At 40.9% G+C, this 23193-nt stretch overlaps 4 protein-coding genes and 1 long non-coding RNA gene across 5 annotated transcripts; all 5 read right to left on the bottom strand.

Moving 5' to 3' along the window:
• Positions 1-3607: 3607 nt before the first annotated feature.
• LOC117586277 (esterase B1) lies at positions 3608-8166 on the bottom strand. The gene is made up of 4 exons (XM_034276229.1): positions 7903-8166; positions 5248-5560; positions 4475-5186; positions 3608-4415 (listed from the first exon to the last, which is right to left on the bottom strand). The coding sequence occupies exons 1-4, from the start codon at positions 7941-7943 to the stop codon at positions 3790-3792; spliced, it is 1692 nt and encodes a 563-aa protein (XP_034132120.1). The 5' UTR covers positions 7944-8166; the 3' UTR covers positions 3608-3789.
• A 579-nt stretch (positions 8167-8745) lies between these two features.
• On the bottom strand, positions 8746-9196 carry LOC117586166. The gene is made up of 2 exons (XM_034276067.1): positions 9090-9196; positions 8746-9029 (listed from the first exon to the last, which is right to left on the bottom strand). Exons 1-2 carry the CDS (start codon positions 9122-9124, stop codon positions 8909-8911), a joined length of 156 nt encoding a protein of 51 aa, XP_034131958.1. The 5' UTR covers positions 9125-9196; the 3' UTR covers positions 8746-8908.
• Positions 9197-10562: 1366 nt separating this feature from the next.
• LOC117586006 (esterase B1) lies at positions 10563-20149 on the bottom strand. The gene is made up of 5 exons (XM_034275835.1): positions 19998-20149; positions 12541-12853; positions 12321-12471; positions 11524-12260; positions 10563-11453 (listed from the first exon to the last, which is right to left on the bottom strand). The coding sequence occupies exons 1-5, from the start codon at positions 20039-20041 to the stop codon at positions 10989-10991; spliced, it is 1710 nt and encodes a 569-aa protein (XP_034131726.1). The 5' UTR covers positions 20042-20149; the 3' UTR covers positions 10563-10988.
• Positions 14150-14601, bottom strand: LOC117586016. The gene is made up of 2 exons (XR_004573965.1): positions 14430-14601; positions 14150-14309 (listed from the first exon to the last, which is right to left on the bottom strand). It is a non-coding gene; the product is annotated as an uncharacterized LOC117586016 (long non-coding RNA).
• Positions 16938-18202, bottom strand: LOC117586014 (growth hormone-inducible transmembrane protein). The gene has a single exon (XM_034275844.1). It carries the CDS (start codon positions 18121-18123, stop codon positions 17020-17022), a length of 1104 nt encoding a protein of 367 aa, XP_034131735.1. The 5' UTR covers positions 18124-18202; the 3' UTR covers positions 16938-17019.
• Positions 20150-23193: the final 3044 nt, after the last annotated feature.

The following is a 23193-nucleotide window of genomic DNA, read 5'->3' as shown; positions in this document are numbered from 1 at the left end:
CGCTGGGCAGACAGGAACAGTAGGAAAGAGTGAAAGATGGAGAGAAAGTGAAAAAATGTGTAGCATGCAAACAGGCGCAAACTACATTGTTCATTGTCTGCCTCTAATTTATGTGGCTGCCCTGTTGGTCAGCCAGGGCCCAATAAATAATAGTTCTTGCGGCGCGGACCCACACTTAAAGCAAAGGGTATCCGTGGGTGTATTGGTTAATTTTCCCTGACCACTTTGTATATTTTCTATGCTTACTTTTTGGTTTATTGTAAAGTTCATTTACCTATTTTAACTCCCAAACCTCCAGGAAGAGCTGTTTCCAGAGTATCCCTTCTTCCACATTTCCTCACACTTTACTTATTTTTCAGCAACATCCAAATGAAACAGATGACTCGTCTCCAGTATTGTTGCTTCTGCTCTTGATTAGTTACGTCCTGACGTGGAAAAACAAACCCATTAACACTCATACGTCACGTTGTCTGCGAGAGTGTGCAATTCTAAGCAGCTCGAGTAGCAGCTCACTGCCCAATACACGCCGCACTCTCGACTCCTCTGGCCACATAAATTGTGGCACCCAAAATGCATAAACCAAGCATGTCGCGCAATCATTTTCAGCTGCCACGTGCCCCGGCATACATTTTGTGCATTTTATGGGAGGTTGGACTCTCAGACTCAGACTCTCTCTCAGCCGGCAAGTACTTCGCCTTCGACTGCTGCTACTTCGCCTGCAGCCTGTAGCTGCAACTTGCGGGCTACTTTGGGCAAAATGGAACAAACAAATGGCCAGAAATTGGGGCGGGCAGGGAAGACGGTTGAGGGTTGGGTGGAATTTTAAAGCTGATTACTCAATAACTTTGCCTTGGAGTGCATAAAATGCGAAGCATATCCTTCGAGTGCATAACTCCTTGCGATCGCCCCAGTGGCACGAGCAGAGCTTTCAGCTGCCTTGCCACTCGTTTTATGTGCACTTAAATTGTGTTTGTTATTAAAGTCTGTGCGGAGGTCCTCCTGCTTCAGAACCTGATTGTGCTGCTGATTCTCCATTGGTTCTCTGCCTGTTGTTGTTTTCCACCTGGACCAAATGAAATTTATGCTCAAATTGAGTTGCGTTTCGTGTGCGTCGAAGTGTTTCACCGCCACTAGCTCTGGCTCTGGCTCTGGCTATGGCTCTGGCTCCGTCTTCGTCTTCTACTTGGCAACCTTTTTCACATAATTTGAGACACTTAAGTGAGTAATTTATGCTTGCAACATAATTGAGTTGCAGCTGCCTCTGGCTCAAGCAGCACTTAAACCTTCGAGCAAAACACTTTGAGGTCACAAAAGTTAAATGCACCAAAAAACAAAGCAGCAGAGCTAATAGAAATTTTACCAAAAGCAGGAAAAGAGTCTTGATTTAATGAAAACGTCAATGGAGGTTAATGGAAAATGCAGCACTCTTCATAACTCTTGTAAGAATTTGTAAGTTACCGTTTGGCATTCGAATATTTAAGCAAGTTCGAAAACTTTAATAGAAACCTAGATGCGTTTTTATTCATTTTATTAGATGCCTGACTGGAAATTGAAAAATTGTTAGCTCAATTTGGCTTCCATCACCTGCAGTTATTCAATTGGAAAATTACAAAAATATTTTTCAATTTTTTCAACAAGAGTAGTCAAAGTCACAGTCCCCATGTTACAAAGCCAACCAAAAAAATACTAAAAATTTATTTTGGGGGGATATCCCTTTCTAATAAACAAAGCAGCGTAAACACAGCCCAATTTTATGTTGCTCCTTTTTTATTATTTAAATGTGCAGTAAATTCAATTAGGCCACAGTTAAAAACAGCAAGGGCACACAAACACACGGGAAAAAATAGTATAGTCGATGCCACATGGCTGAAATTCAATTACAACCGCTAATGCCACTTGTATTGGCCTGAAGTTCCCGCGCGACCGCAGACTCCGTTCAGTTCTAAATACCTGTAATCCGGCAAATTTAATTTGATAAAAAGTTGAACTTCAATAAGCGCCAAAGTTTCACATGGCCATCGGCCATTATAATTGTGGTCTCGCTCTCGCTCTCTCTCTCTCTCTCTCTGCGTGTGTGAGTGTTGACCAGTTTTTGTTAAGCGACCACCGCAGTGCAGACCGCAAACAAATATGATCAGACATCCGACGAGTGACGGCGATAAGCAGCAACCGACACAAAAACAAAACGAAAGGGAAAGGGAAGCCGCCCATTTGAGCGAGTGGCAACACGGCGGATGAATACGGCTTATGCAAGCAAATGTACGTACACACTGACACACCCCTCACGCACACTGACAGAACTCTAACCAAAACACAGACACTCCTCCCACACAGATGCACGCTTGACACGCGCAAACATCAGAAAACGTTAAGCAAAAAAAACATATAAATGTTGCATACTTTTCTGCGGTGTCTGAAAAGTCCACCAAGTCGTGCGCAAATACAAAAAAAGCATAGAAGTACTTCATATAAAAACATACACCCGCATAACTATGAAATATATTCAATTAAGTGTGTGCTTAAAAATGAATTTATGAAATTAAGTTAACAGCCCTGGGGTATGCAGAGTGCACACTGTATTTTAATTTCATTTAGATGCTAAATTTATTAACTAAAAACCCCAACTTTAAGCGGCAGTTTCATTACAAATAAATTGAAAAAATATTTATATTTAATCAAATGCCCTAGGACACAGACACACAGAGAGAACAGAGCGAGTGCACATTTTATAAAAACGAGAAATCGCATTCTCAAACAATTTTGTGCAATGGAAAAAATTCTAATTTATTGAGTTAACGCCCATTTTTACACCCTCTGCACATGAACAGGATTTAGCCATTGGCCCACGGGTCTGCCCCACCCCCGCTCATAGTCACGCTCGGTTGCATTCCACTAGCCATGACCATAACACAGTCTAAAATTCAGCATGCAAAAAAAATTGTTATACTATATGGAGGGAAAATTTAACGAAAAATTGCCCAACTCGATGCGACTCGGCCACCCGCCTGTCGTCGACAAATGAAATTTTCACGTTTCTGATGAGGGGCGATCCGATCCCAGGGACCCATACAGACAGAGAACACACACACGCATCCGCCGAACATACCCCTTTCTGGATTTAAAACACAAACATTTTCGGCTGTGTCCCGGCAATGGCACAAAAAACACCAAAAAAACAAAAAATAAATTAAAAACTTGCAAAAATTTTAATGGAATTTTTTTTCCCCTCTATTTCTACGCTCTCAATCTGCCACTCCCTTCTGCTACGCTTCGCTCCAGTTGCTGGTGTCATCCTGGCTGTCGTTGTTGGCGGTGGCATTGCGGAAATTGTTGTCCCCTTTGATTGTCAAGCGTCGGCTTACACACATAAATGTCACATCAGCATGCTATGGGAACATTGCGGGAGGGAGAGTGGGAATGGGAATGGGAATGGAAGTGGCAGTCAGAGGGTTAGATGGAGCATCAAAAATAAAAGTTTAGAGAAATATCCGACAGGTTTAGTGAATTGTTTTCTTAACTGGCAGAGGAACTAAAGCTTTAAAAAAGTGAATATTTTACGATAAAAGAAACTTTTATAGCTTCGTTATATTTTATCCCTTAAAACAGATTTTTAATTTTAAAAAATGTTTTTGTCTTGTCATGGTTAAAACTAAATACAAAATAGGTTAAGAAATATGAATTTTTAACCAACATTTCAAACTTACAACCAGAATATATGTACAACATATTTACACAATTGCAGACCTAAAGCTATGAAACCCCCCTTAAACGATTTTCGACTGAACGAGACTACAGTTTGTCCGGAGAATAGAAACTATTCCACACTAGCTCGATCTTTTGCAGCTCTGGCAGAGTTTTGTATTCAAACTCTCCGCCAATGTTCAGGCACTTGATATTCGTCTCATTCTCGAGGGGTGCAAACTTCAGCGACTTGATGCTCTCACAGTTTGGATCCCCATTGGCCGCAAAGCTCGTCCAGATGTCGATCATGCCCATGATGACCTTGTGCTCTGGCGAATCCGGTGCCGACTGGTGTGACAGCATGCTGTGGAAGATGTAGCCCAGATCATCGCCGTGGCAGACACCGCGCACCTGGTGGCCGCAAAGCACGATTCGAATGGAATTGCAGAGCTTTGAGTCATAGTCGAAGCGGTACAGATAGGTGGGCGCACTGCCCTGACGCACTCGGGCCAATGCGGCACGATAGATGGGATGCCAGAACTCGCGATATGAGCTGAGCTCGAGGAACTTCATCATGCTGGCCTGATTGCAGTTCTCCTCCCCAAAGTAGGCACGCTTCAGCTGCAGGCCATAGTTCTCTCTCAGCTTGGGATCCAGATTGTTGCTCATATCGATGGGCAGTAAATTCTTGCAGTTTCCTACCTCATCCAAGGTGGCCGGACGACGGGAGACCTCTGAGGAATAGACGAAAATCATGAATGAGAGTTTCTCTGAAAGAGCTGCCAAGACTCACCTGGATAAAAGAGCAAACCCTCGAAGCTGGTGCCACCGAACATGATAGGCACCCTGTTGCTCCAGCTGTTCTGCATTAACTCATGTGGTGGCTTATCAATAACCGTGTGCTCCGTGCTGTAGGGCTCCACAACAGGTCCAAAGGCAAATAACACTCGATTGTGCTTTTCATCTTTGCTCAAGACTGTTGCTGAGGCTTTGACTATTTCTCCACCATTTACAGAGCTCAAAAACTCAAAGATTGGCTTGTCCTTGTTATCCCCTGCGTATCCCAGTTTCTGTGCCAGACGATAGGCCCAATCGTTTCTTGGAGGATGAGCCCAAGGACACAATACACTGCCCGACATAACGATGGCCTTGTGGATCAAGCCCTCTGTCTGAGGGCTCAGCGTGAGGAAGTGAGTCGAGGCACCGCCTGCACTCTCTCCAAAGAGCGTCACATTCTTGGGATCCCCACCGAATGCTTCGATGTTCTGCTGCACCCAACGCAGGCCCATAATCTGATCCTTGAGTCCGGCATTGCCTGGCACATTCAACTGTGGATCATCGAGGCTAAGGAAGCCCAAGGCTCCAAGCCGATAGGCCACTGTGACCAGCACCACATCCTTGGACATGAAAAAGTCTGGACTGTACATATCCCGCGAGGCTTCTCCCCCCTGAAAGCCACCGCCATAGATCCAAACCATTACTGGACGCAATTTATTTGGTTGTAGCTGTAAATATTAATAATAAAATGATTATTTGATGTAAGTATTTTTGCTTTTGTCTACTCACATCCTTGGCATACACATTCAGATACAGGCAATCCTCGGAGCCGGCAAACTTCTTAAAGAACATGTGTGTCTGCAGGGGTTTGTCGGCTGCCGAAGTGCAATCCAGTTCCCGATCCCATGGCTCCACTGGCTCTGGCGCCTTAAAGCGCAGCTCTCCCACTGGCGGCTTGGCAAATGGTATCTTCTCGAAGCTAAAGTAACTTCCTCCCCAAATGGTGTTGCGCTTTACACCACGCACTGTGCCCAGATTTGTCTTGACCACAGAGTATATGGCTGTTGCAAGCTTTCGCTGCTCATATTTGAAGCTAAGGACCCTGAAAAGATGCAAGGAAATATTTGGATTAAGAATGAAAAGAGTATCGATTGTGTACGGCTTTTTAAATTTATTTGTTCAGCATTGTTATCGTGAGTTTCCTTCCTATCTTGGATCCAAGTGTGCACTCTTCTACATAATACTTTATGTGCGAATCTAACCCACTGAAAGGTAGTCACGCATTGGGGCCATGCCACCGGGCGCAGCAATTTCAATGTCGTTTTGTGGTCTCTTTGTTGTTTTGAAAGTCTTACGAATTGTCAACAGGCTTTTGACCAACCTGAACTCGACGCCCAATTCGTTTGATATTCACAAACTGTCTTCTATTTTTTGTCTATAACTCTCTGTTGGTTTTTTATAGATAATTTGTGGGTGGGCGTGGGGCATGATTTTTGCATTTTATGGTTTATTTTTATATTATTTCCACTGCGCACCTTCGCTAGGTATAAACAAAACATTTTATATTTAACTGGCATTCTGCAAGTGCACTGACACAATTCGCTCACCATTAATGGTACACGAATGCATACAAATCGGTAATTACAAAATGGATTCAACTGAGATAGAGAGAGAGAAAGGCAACAGAGATCGGAGCTGCAAGATTGGACTGCAGAGTACGTGACTGCAATGAGGCTGAGAAAGCCAATACACATATAGAAATTATTGAAATAATCTACATTTAGTTTTCATTAAAAAATAATATACGCAAGTAAAAACTAACAAAGCAAAACTAATTAAGGAAATAAATTCGAATTTTACGACTCATTTGCTTCAATCATTTGACAGCTGCTTTGAATAGCTTCAAGTACAAGTGTGAAGCACTTTATCTTATCAGTAAGTTTTGGAAAAACACTCTGCAAAAAATCAATGCGATAAAGTTAGTGTTTTTCTTCGACTAAATTACAGTTACAGTTACAGTGGTTGCACCTAGCAACAAATAAAAACGGATGGGAAACCACTGACTAATCCCATTGATTTCACATAGCCATAAATGCATATTAATTCGGACCATATACAGATAACTATCGAACAACAACACATCGATATGGCTTATATAATTTTGTTGGGGCTAAATAGCTGCCGTGTCATGCCCGTGAAGCAGAAATCGTCGTCTATCAACTGAAAGTGAAATGAACCCTGTACCCTAGAGACTTATCAGTATGGTTTCTACATATATTTCTATGTGTGTATAGAATACCAATTAAGTTGCCTGGAAATTATACAAATGGTTATAAAATGTGTTGTATTTTAGAAGTAGTACGGAAAAAAAGTGGCTTCAGATAAAAGTCTCAAACGGGTATTAAAAGAAATGATTAAAGACATGTGGCAACATTAATAATTATATTGTCTATAATTAGATAAATCCCCGAAAGAAATACAAGAAGAGAGATATAGAAGCATCTTCCAATTAAGTTGCATGACTTTATGGTTAAACAATTATAATTAAAAGAAATAATTGAGATAATAAATGAAACCTAAGAAAACCAGCAAATTAAGGCAACAACTATTTTGATACTCTTTGATACTAACAGCTTGAAAAGTCTCTTCATTTCGATGAAATATTATTCTTCAGTGTGGAAACTATATTATCTGATTATTAAATTAAATTTTAAACACTCTTTTATTCCTGAAAATAATCCCATTTAACCATTACGAACTTGTCATCTGCCAGAGTATCCCACACTTCGACTCGCACAAAAACCGCCTGTACCTTTCTTTTTATGCTTTCAATTAAAAAAACCTATATAAATATAGATACGCGTACCAAACCCGCACTTTAACAAATATATATATTTGCAATTAACACAATTGCATGGCTTTGCAATAATTTATGTTAAAAATACTAACCATCCGCAAAATTGCTAATAGACCTGCGGAAAACGTGCAAAAAATAAGCAAACAAATGGAACAACGGGGCAATAGCAACAACAACAAAAACAAACAAAACTAACGAATGCCGCCGCAACAATGGAAGCATCGCGCATGAATCAGGGAAGGGGTGAAGGAAGGGGAAAAAACAAACGGCAAAAGAGGAACAAGACGAAAAAGAAGAAGCAGCATCATTAAGTTTATGCAAAACAAAAACAAACAACAAAAACAGCAACAGCAGAAAATCCACAAAAACCAACCAGCAAAGGTTTGCGCAACAATTTCACCAACACAACAAATGTATACGATATCATGTGTACGCATATTTTAATGCATGTCTGTATTGCAAAGCCCCTCCAGTCATCGTCCCCCACCCCACAAACTCTACGTGGAGAGACCTCAAACACAGAAAGGCAGTTAACGCTTCAAGAAAAGAGGGAAAAATCAAGAAAACGAGGAAACACTCGAACTCACTTAAAGGTCAGCTTCAGCATATCCATGAAGCGTGTGGCCATCTTCTCCTTTAGTTCACACTTTTATCACACTTTTTCATGAACACACAACACCGAGCAACAAATTGAATATTTTACTAGCGTTTGACAATTTGCTATGGGAGCGTGGCAGAGAACCCACAGAGAAAGTGTCACAATGTGGTAAACTCAAGTTAACGCGAGTCGGTGAGGAAGCAAGCAGATGGAACAAAAACACGACGCGTTTCGATTGTGCGGTAGAGACTGACTAAACTCGGGTGATCGTGGGGTATCCATATACTAAGCTCCACCACCAGTTGCTGCTCACACCCGCTCTCTTCCACTGATTCGTTCGCTCAGAGAATGAGACAACAGCTGATTGCTTACCTACTCTCTGCACTCCAAATACCGGAATAAATATACCGGTTACACAAAAGCTTTGAAAGCTTCTGCTGCTTGTGCCATTAACAGTATGTTGAGTAAGATCAATGTTAGCGGGGATCCGGCTGGACTGTAATATTAGCAGATGCATGTTAGCAGGAGAATCAATAACAGTTCAGATCGCTTTTGAATCACATGCAAACATACTTATGTTATCTACATGTTCCGGAACTACAAACAATATAAAGTGTGTTAGCCCACAAAAAAACCAGCTGCTGGTGAATAGCACGTCCGTCAGCCAAACCACCTTGAGAGTGAACCTAAACTTAGGCTAATTAACAAAAGCAGAAGACAGACCGACCAGCCAAACGCTTTCAAAAGCTTTTTTTTCCAAGCACCACTTTATGAGTGCATAGTGCCCCACTAACTAGTGCATAAACGCAGACATGAATAGGTTTTTACAACAAAAAATATAATGGCACATGTGACTGTGAACTTGACTTTGGTCTGATTGCATAATTGCAATTGCCTTGTATCAGCAGTGCCCACCACTTGATTCGACTAAGTAAAACCTGCTGACGGGCTGATTTCTTTATTAAAAGTGGGGGGCCTTAATCGAAACATTTCCATTATAGATGAAAGTCGTCTGGCGTTGTGTGGGTTGGTTCACTTTGAGTGATGACTGTATCAGCCTCTGCGGATGGTACATCATCACAGAGAATGACTTGTAGGCAGACAACTAAAAGGAAACTAATACACAGAATAGATAGTAGTAAGTAGAATTGAAATGGAAATATATGTATATAATACCTAAGCAACAAGTACAATCCAATTGGTGTAGACATTTTGTTGTATATCGTTGGCTGTCACGAATGGAACTAAACTGAGGAAATCATTCAAGATTATTTCTAGCAAGACGATGTCAGTTAATAGAAATGATTTTTTGTAATGATTAGCACTTAGCAGCTGATTCACTAGCTACAAAAATACTGTCGCTTGCATTATCCATACTCTAATAAATTTCAATCATAAAAGGTTAATGTGCTCTCTAATTATTCTACAATAATTATAACCGCCAATCACCGTGGCAGAGCAAAAGAGAGAATTCAATTTTAATGGTAACCAATTAGCAAGGAATTAGTCACGCTGTATTTAATCCGACGATGTATCTATTTTTGAGTATTAATTTTTGGGACATGTCCGATAATTTGCTGCCAATTTAGCAGGGCTAGGATTTTCTGATATCTCCCAGACGTTCTCCATGACGTCTGTTGTTTCAGATTTATGCTATGCCAACTCAAAGTTATATTAGCATGATAATGGCAATGCAGTCACATGGATCGATAGTTCAAGGTTTGGACTGATTCACACTTACTTTTGTATAAAATCCCAGTTGGTCATGATGCGTGGAACATCACTATTTCGACGGAAACTTACAAATTTCACAGCATTCAATAGTTTTCTCATTTTAAATATTTGATAACTAAATCAAAGTATTTTTCCAATTTATTTATACCGTTCTCTCATTTGGGTTTCAAATACATTTTTGAGATATTTATTTTTTGTTTTTTCTTTTTTTTTTATTAAAATACGGATTTATATACCATTTCAAATTACATAGTTTCTTTTGCATCACATTACTTTGAAGCTTTTGACAAAAACGGACTCGAATACACAGAGAAGTTTCATTCTTAACGAATATATGTATGTATATATTTTTAAACATATTATTTTAACATTTAATCGTCTTGTGCATATTCCTAAAACAATTCTCAAGTTATCAGTTTGTTGTTTTGTTAATTGGTTCAATAGTTTTTTGTTTTTGTTTTATCTATAAACATATTCTAAAAAATTATGTATAACTTGGACAGGTTTTTTTTGTCTTGATTTGTTGGTTTGTTCAAAAAAACGTATGTATATAAAACAGGTAAATTTCCAAAAGACTTAAGCTACAAATACATATAAATTAATTTTCGGGTTTCTTGGATTAAATATACAATATATATATATATGTTTTTTAAAAACACAATTGGAAAATGATTGGCATTTTACTGGGGGCGGGTGTAAGATTGTGTGCGGCTTTTGATAATTGGAAGAAAATATATAATTGAAATCCTAACTAAAATATAGTATGTGTGCGTTTCGGAGGACCTTAAACTTATATCGATAGAAAATATGTTTGATATTTGTTGGTTGGTTTGTTTGTTTCATTAGCGACGCGACTCATCAAAGGAACATTTAATAGATTTATAACATTTCGCATAGCTCAGAATCTTGGCTGTCTTTGTTTACTCTTTTGTTTTTGTGTTTTTTTTTTTTTGTAGTTTCTCATAGAAGGTACTTCAGTTGCGACTTGTGTTTCATAATCATAACTACTGCCTGGCTTACATTACGCTTCCCGATATAGTTCAGACCTATTCCAGATAGATATACACAGATACATGTAGAAGCTGCTAAAACTTTAACACACTTAAATAGAATCTTTCGATATTGGCAAAAACTTAACAACAGTAGAGGGGGGTGTTTCATTTTTGTTTAGGCCTAAAGCTACGCTTTTGCATTGTTTTGAACAGAGGCTTTCGAACATAAAGCTGTTAGAATCGTACAGATAAAGCTACAGATCTACATCTAAGTGGAGATACTCCACACATTCCATTCCATACCAATCGCAAGTCGCAGGTCGCAATCGCAATCGTTTTTCCTCCCACCTCAAAGCAGTTCGTCGCGCCTAAAGAAACTCTCCCAGACCATCAGCTTACGCAGATCGGGCACATCGATTATTTTCAGCTCATCGGATATATTAAGGCACTTTAGCTGATGTTTCTCGACGGACGCCGCGGACACTGGCTGCCACAGTTCCGACTGATCCGGATCAAAATTGGGATTACCATAGGCCGCGAAGTGGGTCCACAAACCCACCAGGCGCTCAATGCACTTGTATTCCCGCGTATGGATCTTCAGTTTGCGGGCCAGTGAATTGTAAAAGAGATAGGAGAGATCGTCGCCGTGGCAGGTGCCTCGAACCTTCTTGCCACAACTAAGGATGCGCAGGTGATTGAAGTGCTTCGAATCAAAATCGAAGCGATACAAATAGGTGGGTGCACTCCTGGCATACTCCAGGCGAGACAATACTGTGCGATAAATGGGGAACCAGAAGTACTCATGGGAGACCATCTATAAGAGAAAGAAAGATCTAAGCGTTAGTAAGAGAAAACAGAAACACAAAGATTTGCATGTAACCCACCTGTAGGTACTCGTGGAGTGTGTCCAGACTTGGCATTTTATCGCCATAGTAGCACTCCCTCAACTGTTCGCCATAGTCTTTGCATAGAGCGCTCTCTCGATCCATGTTCAGTTCTATGGGCACCACAAACCGGCAATCATCCAACTCATTCAGGCAATTGGGTTTGGCTTTGGTCTCCGAATACAGGAGTAGACCCTCATTGGAGACGCCACCCAGGATGAGGGGTATACTGTTGCTCCAGGCGGTGCGCATCATTTCAATGGGTTTCTTCGGCACCACACAATGACTCGTGACAAAGGGTTCGATGACGGGTCCAAAGGAGAAACCAATACGTTCCTTTTTCTCCGCCTCGATGCTTAGATCGCCGTTGGCTTTGATTATGTCCGAGCCCTTGGCATTGCTGAGAAACTCCCAGACATCGCGGGTGTTATTCTCACCCGTGTAGCCCGCCTGGACGGCAAGACGATATGGCCAATTCCTCTGTGGCGTCACCGCCCAGGGGGAGAGTGTGTTGCCTGACATGCAGATGGCCTTGTGGAAGAGACCGCGTGTCTGCTCTGTGATCATCATGTAGTGCACGGAGGCGCTGCCAGCGCTATCACCAAAAATAGTTATGTTCCCAGAATCTCCGCCGAAACGAGAACAATTGGCCTTGACCCAACGGAGGGCCAGCACCTGATCTTTCAGCCCCGCATTGCCGGGTACATCCAGCTCAGGATCATCTAAGCAAAGGAAACCTAATGGAAAGGGGCCACAAAGTTAGCTTAAGTATCTCTAAGTGTCAGGGGCTTACTTACCTAAAGGACCCAGTCGATAGTTGATGGATATCACGACCACATCTTCGCGCAGCAAGTAGTCGGGACTGTAGCACTCGCGTGAGGCTTCTCCAAATTGAAAGCCGCCTCCATAGATCCAGACCATCACTGGCATGGGTTTGGTGGGATATAACTGTGTGAGATAAGTCAGATAACCTATTAGTAAAGCCATTTCCAAATATCGATCATCAGCCTAACTCACATTCTTTGTGTAGACATTGAGGTACAGGCAGTCCTCGGAACCGTCTGTCATATCGAATACAAAATGTTTCTGCAATGGCTTTGGCCCCTGTGATGTACAGCTGCGCACCTCTGTCCAGATCTCTGGCGGCTGTGGTGCCCTATAGCGGAGCTCGCCCAGTGGTGGTTTGGCAAAGGGTATGCGCTCGAAGCTGAAATATGGCTGGCCATAGATGGACTTTCGTTTGACCCCCTTGATGGGTCCATAGGTGGTGCTAACGACTGTCTTTTCGCTGGTCCTATAGCGACGCTGTTGCACTTTAAAGTCCACCATTCTGCAAAAGGATAGAGGAAATAACACATTTAGAGAGGGCTGCTAAAAAGAGTGAGACTTCACGAAATTTTACCATTTATCAGTAACAATAAACGACGTCAGCTTTGCTGATATTGATGGGACTGTCTTTTCCGTTTAACTTTAACTTCAGCTGATAAGGTTAATTCTTTATCAGCCTGGGGGCCCCAGGTGTGTACCATTTATCAGTGCCGGCATAGAACCCCAAACCCCAACCCCATAGGCCGTCTCGAATGATACTTAAACGGTAGGCAATATTTTTCGTTTGTTTGTATTTATTTCGAATAAACAAAATCCACTCTGCGCTGGTATCATTCGTCTCGCTTTTGGTATCAAATGATAGACAAAAGTAACAAAACAAACAAATTTCCTAGAGCAAGTCATTCAACTTGGGAGCAAACCTAAATTCAAGGGCAAAAGGCCATTGGAATTATACTTTTATTAAGGTTAATTTTTGTTTCTATATAGCTTGGCAGATACTAATATGTGAATTGATGTGAGGGGATAATGGATATACATAAACGAAAATAGAGAGATTTTTTATGCTCTCTGTGAAATTGGGTTAATCGGTACACAAAAAAAGAACTCAAGGTTGTTCACTTGCTGAACGAACTTGTGAATTCAAGAAAATTGTTATATGGGGAGACATTAAATGTGCTTCTAGGAACTATCCATAAAAATGTATTTATACACCTACAGTTGTACCATTTCTGTACTCAAATCTTAATTGTAGAAAATAGAAGGGGCCTTTTACGTTCTGCCAAAAATAGCTACAAAAAATATATTAAAATTTATAAAGACCTCAAGGTTTTATTTTATTGATAAGGTGCACCGAATTCTCCCAGTTTTTGCTTAGTTTTTGCACTTAAATCTTGATTTTAATTAATGTTTAAATAAAATTGTTTCCCACTGAAACGCCCCCCGATAGGGCCGGCTATTGTTTATCGATTGCCCTTAATGGTTTCATCAGGTAGACAAAATAAAACCGATTTCGTCATGGTATTTTCCTATTCTGATTGCCTGCTGCAAAAACGAGTCAAATGAAACGTGTTTCAAATTTGAATTATGCATTTTGTGGCTGCCTTCCACACACGCACACACATGCTATAAAAGCTAAAGGAAATAAAGAATGAACTCAGCCAAAACGCCAAGTGATCTGTCTGTCCACAGGCATTGTTTTCTTTTGTTCAAAAAATGTCATCAGCATAACGAAAAATATATCAAAATTTATGTTTATTAATAGCCGGAACGAGCTGTTGCCCATTTTTCGACTCACTTGGAAGATGAAAGTCCCCCAAAACGCATGATGTGAATAATACATCCGGAGCAATTTTGGTCTATCGTAGACCTTGGCCTTGAACTTAACATAAAGGGAAATTGTTTTGGTCGGGGGGAGAGAAATGAAAGGGAATGGCAACGCTTAGGCTAATGGTCGGCACCTATAAAAAGAAAGTCAATATAAATAATGTTTATGAAGGACGGGTCTGTTGGAGTCATAAAAGATTATATCCTAATGCCAGGCTTGCGTGCAAGAGTCCAATGCCTCATTGGACACACACCTAGATGGGATCCTGGGGACTGCCCATTGGGTTTTAGGGTCAGTTATAAAATACCAACAGCCCAGAGGAACCTGCACAAATTAGTTGATGGTTAATTTTTAGAGCCTTTAGTCCCACAAATTATACAGAATATTGGACACGTACTTTGATGAAATCTGAAACGTTCCATCAACTGTTTAATCTATGTAAATACTTAATTTGTGTTTCATTTCTTTTCTGCTTAGTTTTTCCGTTCCTCGTTCTTTCCCTATTTTCATCTTTTCAAGTCTTGGGGAAAATCTTTTTGCTAAACGATCTTGTGTGTCCCTCACTGATTTATGTGTTATTCTTGGCCTCTGTACAACAAATCTCAAGCGATAAATTTGAAGAAAAATAAACAAGATTCTCTTTTCTCTTTTTTTTTTGCTTACACTAAGAAGGCAAATATTCAGCTGCTTATGAGCATGAAGTGACGACAGCAGGCACCACCAGAGCAGGCCAGAAAATACCAGAGACCAGAACCCCAAAGCCAAATAAACTTTCGTGCAAAAATAACGGAACAGAAACGATACAATTCTTGAGTTTTATTATTTCCGAAATCGTTAAAATGTAAAATTAATTAAGGCAAATGTTTGTAAGCAAAGTAAATAAAGAACACTGTCTAGCTAGTCCCACATTTGCTCTCAAAAGTTCCATATTTTAGTGCAAATCGTAGGTTAATAAAAAAGCTAACTAGAGTTAAATGAACCCTAGTGAGTCACTAATTTAGTGGAAAAATGGTACCTATGGTTCCTACAATGGAAATGTTTTGTGTTCTACTTTCATAAAACTCATAATCTTGGTTATTCGGCTTTTTTTTTAAAGTCATCCCATTTAATTCTGAAGAAGAAAAAGGCATGAAAACATACATATAATTATGAAATAAAAACACAACATGCCTAGGCTTCTCTTGACATCATGTCAGGCATATAGAAACACATTAAAGTTGAGAGTGCTCTGTAGAACCCCCCAGAGAACAGAGTCTTATCAGGCACGGTTTTCGAAACATTTCCAACGCAGCTTGAGCGGCATTTGCGGCAGGTTTTTATGCCACTGGAAGCACCAGATAAGCTCGGCTTATGTCATGAGTGAATCAATGAATTTTCCATACACCGCACTACCCCAAGCCTAATCTGCCACGATCCGCTTTGTTATCAGCCAGACGTAGGACAAATCCGCCACGCGATTACCCATATAATCTAGACAAGCATCAAATATTGTTCAAATGACTAACTGACAGACAGATAGACAAACAAACTCACAGAGAAACAGTAGGTACAGACAACAAGTCATGGTCAAGTTAGTTTTTGACCAAAGAAAACGCTAACATATGATTATGGCGAATCATAAAGAACACAGACAGGCACCGAAATTAAACACACCCCAAAGAGCCACATCATAGAATTTAATTTCCGTTGCAGAGTACCCATCAAAAAATAAAAATAATAATAAAAGTTGCCTTCTATTTGTAGACATTTTACATGAGAGTGCGGCGGACATGGCGCTGACCTTGGCAAGGCTGCCAAAGCTCATTCCCAATGAAAGCTTCCCCATTGCGCCATGAATGAACATGATGCAGAAAGCTTACTAGGACACAGCAACTGACTGTCTGCCAGAAGGTTCTGAATGGAATGCGCACAGATAGAGCAGAGAGAGCAGGTCAAGGAGTCAACCGAAGGCCGAACCAAGAATTTACTGTCTCTTTATATATTATTTAATCGGAACATTTAATTTGATTAACCCTAATGGTCTAACAATATTCAAAACAAACTTTTCAGCTGCTTAATTTGATAAAAAGTCGCTAAAAATTGCAACTCATTCATTGAACAATTCGTATAATATATTCCGCTGCCAGGCAAACGTATATATATTATACTTATCTGAATGTTTGCTCTCGTTGCGGCAATTCTTTCATTCTTTATTCATTTAAAACATTTTTTTGCTGCCACACAAAAGCTTTTTACACAAAAAAATAAAAAAATAATAGAGAAGAAATTGCGGGAAAATTAAATGAGATTGACATGCTTGCATGTGTGTTAGTTTATGTGTGTATCCCTATATGGGTGTGCTTGTGTGGGCGTGTAGGTGGAAGCACGAATTGCTGGCGACAAAAATTTCATACAATATAAGCGAAATTTGTATGCCGCAGTCATACCTACTCGTCGGCAATGGACAATGTCAGAAACACATGCACACAAACCATACGAATACTTAGAAGAAGAATGCAGATAAATCAGCAAAAGTGAAGGAAATAAATTATTAACAGGTGACAATACTATTTTGTACACTTTGCAACACTAACATACTTTCTAGCACTGAAATTGTTAGCACTAATCGGTTAGTTAAATGAGCAGCTAATTGTACAAAGCATTTCAGCCTTTTCCCACACTGGTTACCGTGCTAAACAACACTGAAACTTGTCTATAAGAGAAACAAACAAATTTATTTTGTTATGTCTTTTTTATTTCTTGTGCTTGCTATTTTTTGATGAACAATGTACTGTGTTTCAATTTTGATGCCCCTTCCAATAAATATTTGAATGCTTTTAATTAAACTAATCCCAATTCCTCTTCTACTTCTTGCGCTGATTTTCGCCAGCAAGAATCATGGCAATGCGTATAAAGATATTGAGAGCATCCATATATATAGCCAGAGCCATATTGATTGGATCGAATGGGGAAACGCCATACTGTGGATGCAACTCGGCTGCGTGCACAATGCGCTGTGTGTCGTAGAGCAAGAATCCGCTGAACAAGATCAATCCACCGTAGATCGACATGCTGGCCAGGCCAGCTCCCACGGCTGTTGTGGGTGGCAGCCACATACCAGCCAGAGATGAGGCAAAGACCACACCCAATCCAATGGCCAAGGGACCGCCCAGGTGGAGAAATTTATCGCTTGGTGCACAAGCGGCCACCGTGGAGAGGGCGCCAACAATACCGCCCGTGTAGATCAGGGCCCTGGTCAGAATTGGACCGCCCAGGAAGCACATGGGCGCTAGCACTGCGCCAAGAACGGTGCAATGGGCCAGCCAGGCCAGCTGCTTGGCACCAAATCCTTCCTTGTATTCGAGTGAGTGGGTAAGGGCTCCGGAGGCCATCACCACGCCCAGGGTAATGAGCCCGGCCATCATACCGGAGCGAGTCATCAGATTCATGACGGCCTCAGACTGGAAAAAGGCAGCCGCTGCGGCAGCTGTGATTCCACACGATGCCCCAAAGTACGCATACGTGGCATGGATGCGATCCCTCACATACTGCGGCCACATCATTGAATGATCATAGAGGCTGGTTTGCTTGGACAGGCCCAGTCCGTAGTAGCAGAGTCCCACGAGACCCATGAGGGCAGCTCCTGCCGCCGCACCTTTGCCCATGGAGTAGGCGTTCTCGCTGGGCGGTCCCATCAATCGATCCTTGAGCGAGGGTCCACGCGTACGACTCTGCAGATGTGAACGCTCGTGATCCTTGGACTCACGTGAATAGTCCCGACGCAGCATATTCTGTAGTTGCTTCTTTGGTATCACAGACTTGCCCTGGCCCATCCATGGCAGTGGACAAGGATTCTTCTTCATCAGCGGCATAACCTTGGTCGATTGCCATAGTCGCTGCCCTGTGACCTGGCCCAAGAGACTTGACGAACGTCCTGGCAGGACGTGACTCAAGCGAATCAACAGCATTTTAACTGATTCCCAAATACAATTTTTTTAGAAAGGCTACAAATATTTTTGTGCCTTGTTTGGTGTTCTCTAACTTTTATCGGAATGATTCAATGATGAAAAGGCTACTGGGATAAGTAGAGACATTTTCCACAGAAGAAAGATTGTTTCTAGATTAATTTGTTGAAGAATGCTTCAGAGATTCATTCGCCGAAGAATTCACAAGAAATATTTGCACGTGCCGTTGAGAAGACTTATAAATGATAGCAGCAGAATATTGTCTCAAATTGAAGGTTAATTGGTTTCCCACAGATGAATTCGTTGTGTCAATTGGGACAGATATCCAAATTGATTTCGTTCAATAAATAAGAAGCACATTTGGTCAATTCGAAATTATAATTTTAGATGCCCCCAAACGAGATTGTTTCGTGAGGTGCCAATCTAGCCAATGAATACTGAAAATACATTGTATAAGAATTTGCTGGCAATTTATTTATGCCACAAAATTGGCTTGAATGTGGGCTTGAAAATGGCATTTCAAACTGTCACAAATCAAAAACAAGAATAATCCAACTATGCAAATGAATGCAGAATGGGAAATACAACGAAAAATCTATGTATTATATAATACATTTATTTTTAAAAAGCAGACAATACGTTGCAAATAACTGTAGAATCACACCATTTTTGCGGGAGCTCAGTTTCATGAATCCTAAGCTTGATTTTCCCTTCAATAGGCTAATGAAATCATCGTTGTATCGATGGGCCTGAGAGACAGCAGAAACCAAACCAGTTAGCCGCTGCCTCTGATCTCATACAAAATTCTCCCTGTCTCTTTTTGGTTTAATTCTCTTTTTTGTTTGCAATTTGTGAGTCAGCTGCTGCTGCGGCTGCTGGGTCTACTATAGTTTTTACACAATAGAATAATTTACATGCCCGTACATCCCGCACCGAGAGAGTTTAGCAGGGGGCGGCGGTCTAGTTTGCTACCTAATTATTTGCGCAGTTTAAGTGTCGGCACAGAAAAAGCCAAAGACCCCCAGACCGGACTCATATGACAGACAGCTGTAGCTATGGCACTGCGGTGGTATTTGTGTGTGTGTGTGTGTGTGTGTGTGTGTGTCTGGGATATGTCCCTGTGTTTGTGCGTATCTGTGTTTGCTCATTATGAAGACGAGAACTAGAATTTCCTAGAATCAATAGAACGCAAATGAAAGGGACCCGCCGTCATTAGAAGCCTGTGTCTCACACAACAACCCCCCTGGAAGCATACCGCCTCAGGTTATTGTTGTTGACTTTTACATAATTATATATGTATGTATGCGCATGTAGGACCCCAAGGACGAGCAATCCCTAGGGGGTAGATAGGAGCAGCTGTTGCTTTAATACTGAGGCAATTTAATTGTTTCCAGCTGTGCAGAAGCAAAACATGTACATACAGGAAAAAAATATATGTACGTATTTACAATAGAAATTCTTATCTGTTGAGTATTGGGGTATACAAGAGTACAAGTGTCTTTTATCTTTTGGCGCTTTCTTGAGGGGGGAAGTGTTAGTGTGGTACTTCCCCAATCATCAATCAGCCAGAACTAATTCAAAGAATTCGCAATTGCCGATCATCAAGGGAATTGACGTCAAAGTGGGGATCCAGTGGATGGATCCAGGCATATGTACATCATTGCGAATTGTGTGCCCCAAGAGCACCATGTATGGTCTGGGGTATGAGGTGTGCAACTTAATTATATAGTGTGCCTAGTGTAGATGGGATGACAGCACTGTGGCTGATGTCATGATGAAAGACTTGCCTAAATTGGGGGTAATCGTTAAGGCAAGTCATTCAATTGTAAATTTACAACATGAAATCGGTACTAATCTATCTACAATATTCAACTTACTTGAGTCCAATTTTGAACTGATCAAATGCAGCCATGGAAGACATTTTGGTGTTCTCTTATGTTCCGGGCTCAAATTTAATCAAAAATATTGTAAATAGCTATTCTCTCTTGTTTTATATTTTTATAAACTGTTGTGTTTCTTTGGTTTTTCTTTTATAAATATTTATTACAAAAATTACTTTAATTTGTATCAAAAAGTGGGTTGGTTGAACCACGCCAGCTGTTGTTTTTGTTTTATGGCTTTTTTGTTTTGTTTGGTTGGCCTTGCAAGGACCCTGCGTTGTGTATCAACAAAAATACAGTCTCTGTAGCTTGGCTACTGATAAGGAGCTTTCGTGTCCTGCGCACAAACACAATCACAAAGCACCCACAGGATGAACGAACCGAACCCCTTCCCGCACAGCAGGAAAAACACACGCGCTGTGGCACCACACGCAGGATAATTTACACGACGAAAAAAGCACAGATTCCGCACCATTTATCACACATAAGACACGCGCAAAAACAATCCAATTTTCGGTTTAAATTCTTTTGAACACTGCCACCAACTATTACTTGCTTTTCTGTCGCTTTTTATTAGTAGTATATATAGTTTGTGTTGTTGCTTTAGTTGATGGTGGAACTGTGTGTGCTTTGTCTTTCCGGATTCTGTTCAGTTCAGCTTTCGTTGCCGTTACGCGTCCGCTTGGCGTGAAGGCAGCTCATCAACTGTGCGCAAAAGCACGCGCCATAAAAGTTCTAAGCGAACGAAACACCACACACCGATAAAGCTTTTCCCCCCTCTTCCAAACTAAACATAAAAGCATGCGGCGATACGTTGCGATGCGATGCGTTGCGTGCGTAGTGGATGGGTGGGTGGCGTATCTCTATGAACGTTATCTATAATTCAGAAGCCTCACAATTATGTATATTGAGGCATTATTCTACAGAAACTGAGTCACTCTCGCAATTACATGGCAAAATTTTCGACTTTGTCCTGCGGCATTTATCGATGAGCCCCCTTATATGAGCTTTATCATTGCCACAACAAAAACAAATAAGAAATATCTGATAATAAAAAAAAACCATATTGATAGGCTGCGGCGCGGGCAGCAAGTTGTGATTTTGCTGATTCGACACTGAAATTCCATGTGCCGTGTCACTTTTTTGTTTGACGATGGTTGAGGACATGCGGCGTGTGTGTAATCTTTATGGCCCACTCACTCATCGTGTGATAAGAATGTGTGGTACCAGTTTCTGCGAATGAGTCAGTTTAGGGAGTACTTCGAGGAAGCCATCTTCGATCTCAGGCAATAGAAAAAGTACCCACTCATGTGGATAGACTATCGACAAACTGTTATTAAGTAGTACTGTACATAAGTGGTCTCTAATACTCAAGGAGCGATAATATAATATAATGAAATGATTGAAATGATATTGGGATTGAATAATAATTATAAGGTATAAAATGGTCAAAGAGAATCAAGATAGAATCCTTTTTACCTTAAAGCTTCTTTCGTATTTCATCATTTGTATGCAAAAACTACTTATGACTTCATCGTAACTCAAATATAGCTCACTCCCAAGCTCACTCCCACTCTAGGCTCTGTGCATTCCAGGAAATGTTGTGTATTACCTCAGATAAAGTCATTCATTATAAGTGGGGCATGCCACTCGCGTCCCGCCTCCCATGTCCCGTGAGGCAAACCAAACAAAGTCATGTGGAAAAAACAAAATAAGGGAAGGCGAGAAAGGAAAGTCAACAACACACAGTCACAGCTGATTGAAAGGAGCTACTGACTGACTCCTGTTGCTATGTAAAAGCTTTATGCTAAATAAAAGCTTAAATTAAATAGCTTTTCCATAGCTTTTGGCCAGCTTTTAACGGTCAAACATTTATTTTGATTTGTTTCATATTAGCATAAGTTGTGGTCAGTTCTTATTTTGGTTTGGATTAGTCTGGTCTATGAAATCAAAGTTGATTGGACTTAACACGAAACTACGAGCATATGAATATGAATCCATGAGTTTCGTACGAATACTCATACTGTGTATGGCAGACAGTTTTGTTTTTATTTATGATACATTAAATAAATAACCTTGGATGGGGGGTAATATAAACTCTCGTGACTCTTGGCGCTTATGTTGCCATGCGCTTTTCAGTGAGCGAGCTTTTCCTCTCTGTCTCATTTTTAAGTTTCTTTTTCTTGATCTCTTCCTCTGCGCTGCTCTCTCAGACGATCGCGTGCGTACTCTGTGGCTCTTCTGGCACGTTTTTCTGCTTTATGTTCTCTAATTCACTTAAATCAATTTAGAAATAGTTCTTTTTTGCTGCGACTACGACTATTTCTGTCGCACAATTGTTAGATTTTAAATGATTTTGATTAAACCAAAATGATTTCAATCAGCGACTCAGCAAAATAAAAGGCAGACAAAAAAATGTGCAAATTCTGAATATTGTTTTATGTATTTACGTTTGCCATATGGTGGCATGTGAGTTTCTCTCGTGTTTCACCCGAAATTTTCCACTGTTTAACTTCCAACAAATGTTAAATATTTTGTGGGGGAGCAATTTTCCGTGCTTCCATCAGATTTCCCTGAAAAATTAGGGGCAATGAGTAAATGTTTTTCCCAAAAGTGTACCAGCAATTCCGATAAATTAAAAATTCATTTCCGTTAATCTTACAACTTGCGTATGCGCCACAACAACAACTAGAGGGACTCCAAGGACCGTGGCTAAGAAAATGTAAATGGAATATCAAATGTCCAAAAACTGGTAACAGGGATAGCAGCTAAGGCAGCCGTGCCGTGACTGTTCAGTGGGTTCGAGTCGCATATGATAATCATAAGCATTTCGCGCCGCCCAACAATTGCCTCATGAATTTTTTAAAGGCAAATCAAATCAAACGGACGCCTGCCACACCCCATACTCATCAGAATGCCCACACCCCCAGGACCACAGCACAACAACACAACACAACACTCCTCCTTCTCTTCTCCTCCTCCTGTGTTTGCTCCTTTGGCAAGAAGTCATAATTTTCCGGCTGCTCGCGTGACTTTTCCATGCCATTTCGTGACTTGATTACATGCGTCCTTGTTGTTGCTCCACGTTGTTTTCGTTGCTGTTTTCCTGGCGATAATTGGGGTTGAATTTTCCCTCATATAGACTTCACGGGGGGGGCCATCAAAACCCCATACCCCATGACTTCTGCACGTG

Source organism: Drosophila guanche, unplaced genomic scaffold, assembly GCF_900245975.1.
Source record: "Drosophila guanche unplaced genomic scaffold, DGUA_6, whole genome shotgun sequence".
In the NCBI taxonomy this organism is placed as follows: domain Eukaryota; kingdom Metazoa; phylum Arthropoda; class Insecta; order Diptera; family Drosophilidae; genus Drosophila; species Drosophila guanche.
The sequence above is the reverse complement of the archived record's forward strand: the minus strand, read 5'-3'. Positions and strand labels throughout refer to the sequence as shown.

Excerpts from the sequence above, each read along its gene's own strand:
- LOC117586277 (XM_034276229.1), bottom strand. The coding sequence starts at position 7,943 with ATGGCCACACGCTTCATGGATATGCTGAAGCTGACCTTTAA. Across the intron at positions 5,561-7,902 it reads ATGCTGAAGCTGACCTTTAA|GGTCCTTAGCTTCAAATATG; the intron begins GTGAGTTCGAGT and ends GCATCTTTTCAG. Across the intron at positions 5,187-5,247 it reads TGAATGTGTATGCCAAGGAT|CTACAACCAAATAAATTGCG; the intron begins GTGAGTAGACAA and ends TAATATTTACAG.
- LOC117586166 (XM_034276067.1), bottom strand. The coding sequence starts at position 9,124 with ATGTCTACACCAATTGGATTGTACTTGTTGCTTAG. Across the intron at positions 9,030-9,089 it reads GGATTGTACTTGTTGCTTAG|TTTCCTTTTAGTTGTCTGCC; the intron begins GTATTATATACA and ends TCTGTGTATTAG.
- LOC117586014 (XM_034275844.1), bottom strand. The coding sequence starts at position 18,123 with ATGCTGTTGATTCGCTTGAGTCACGTCCTGCCAGGACGTTCGTCAAGT.
- LOC117586006 (XM_034275835.1), bottom strand. The coding sequence starts at position 20,041 with ATGTCTTCCATGGCTGCATTTGATCAGTTCAAAATTGGACTCAA. Across the intron at positions 12,472-12,540 it reads TCAATGTCTACACAAAGAAT|TTATATCCCACCAAACCCAT; the intron begins GTGAGTTAGGCT and ends TATCTCACACAG. Across the intron at positions 11,454-11,523 it reads CACTCCACGAGTACCTACAG|ATGGTCTCCCATGAGTACTT; the intron begins GTGGGTTACATG and ends TTTCTCTTATAG.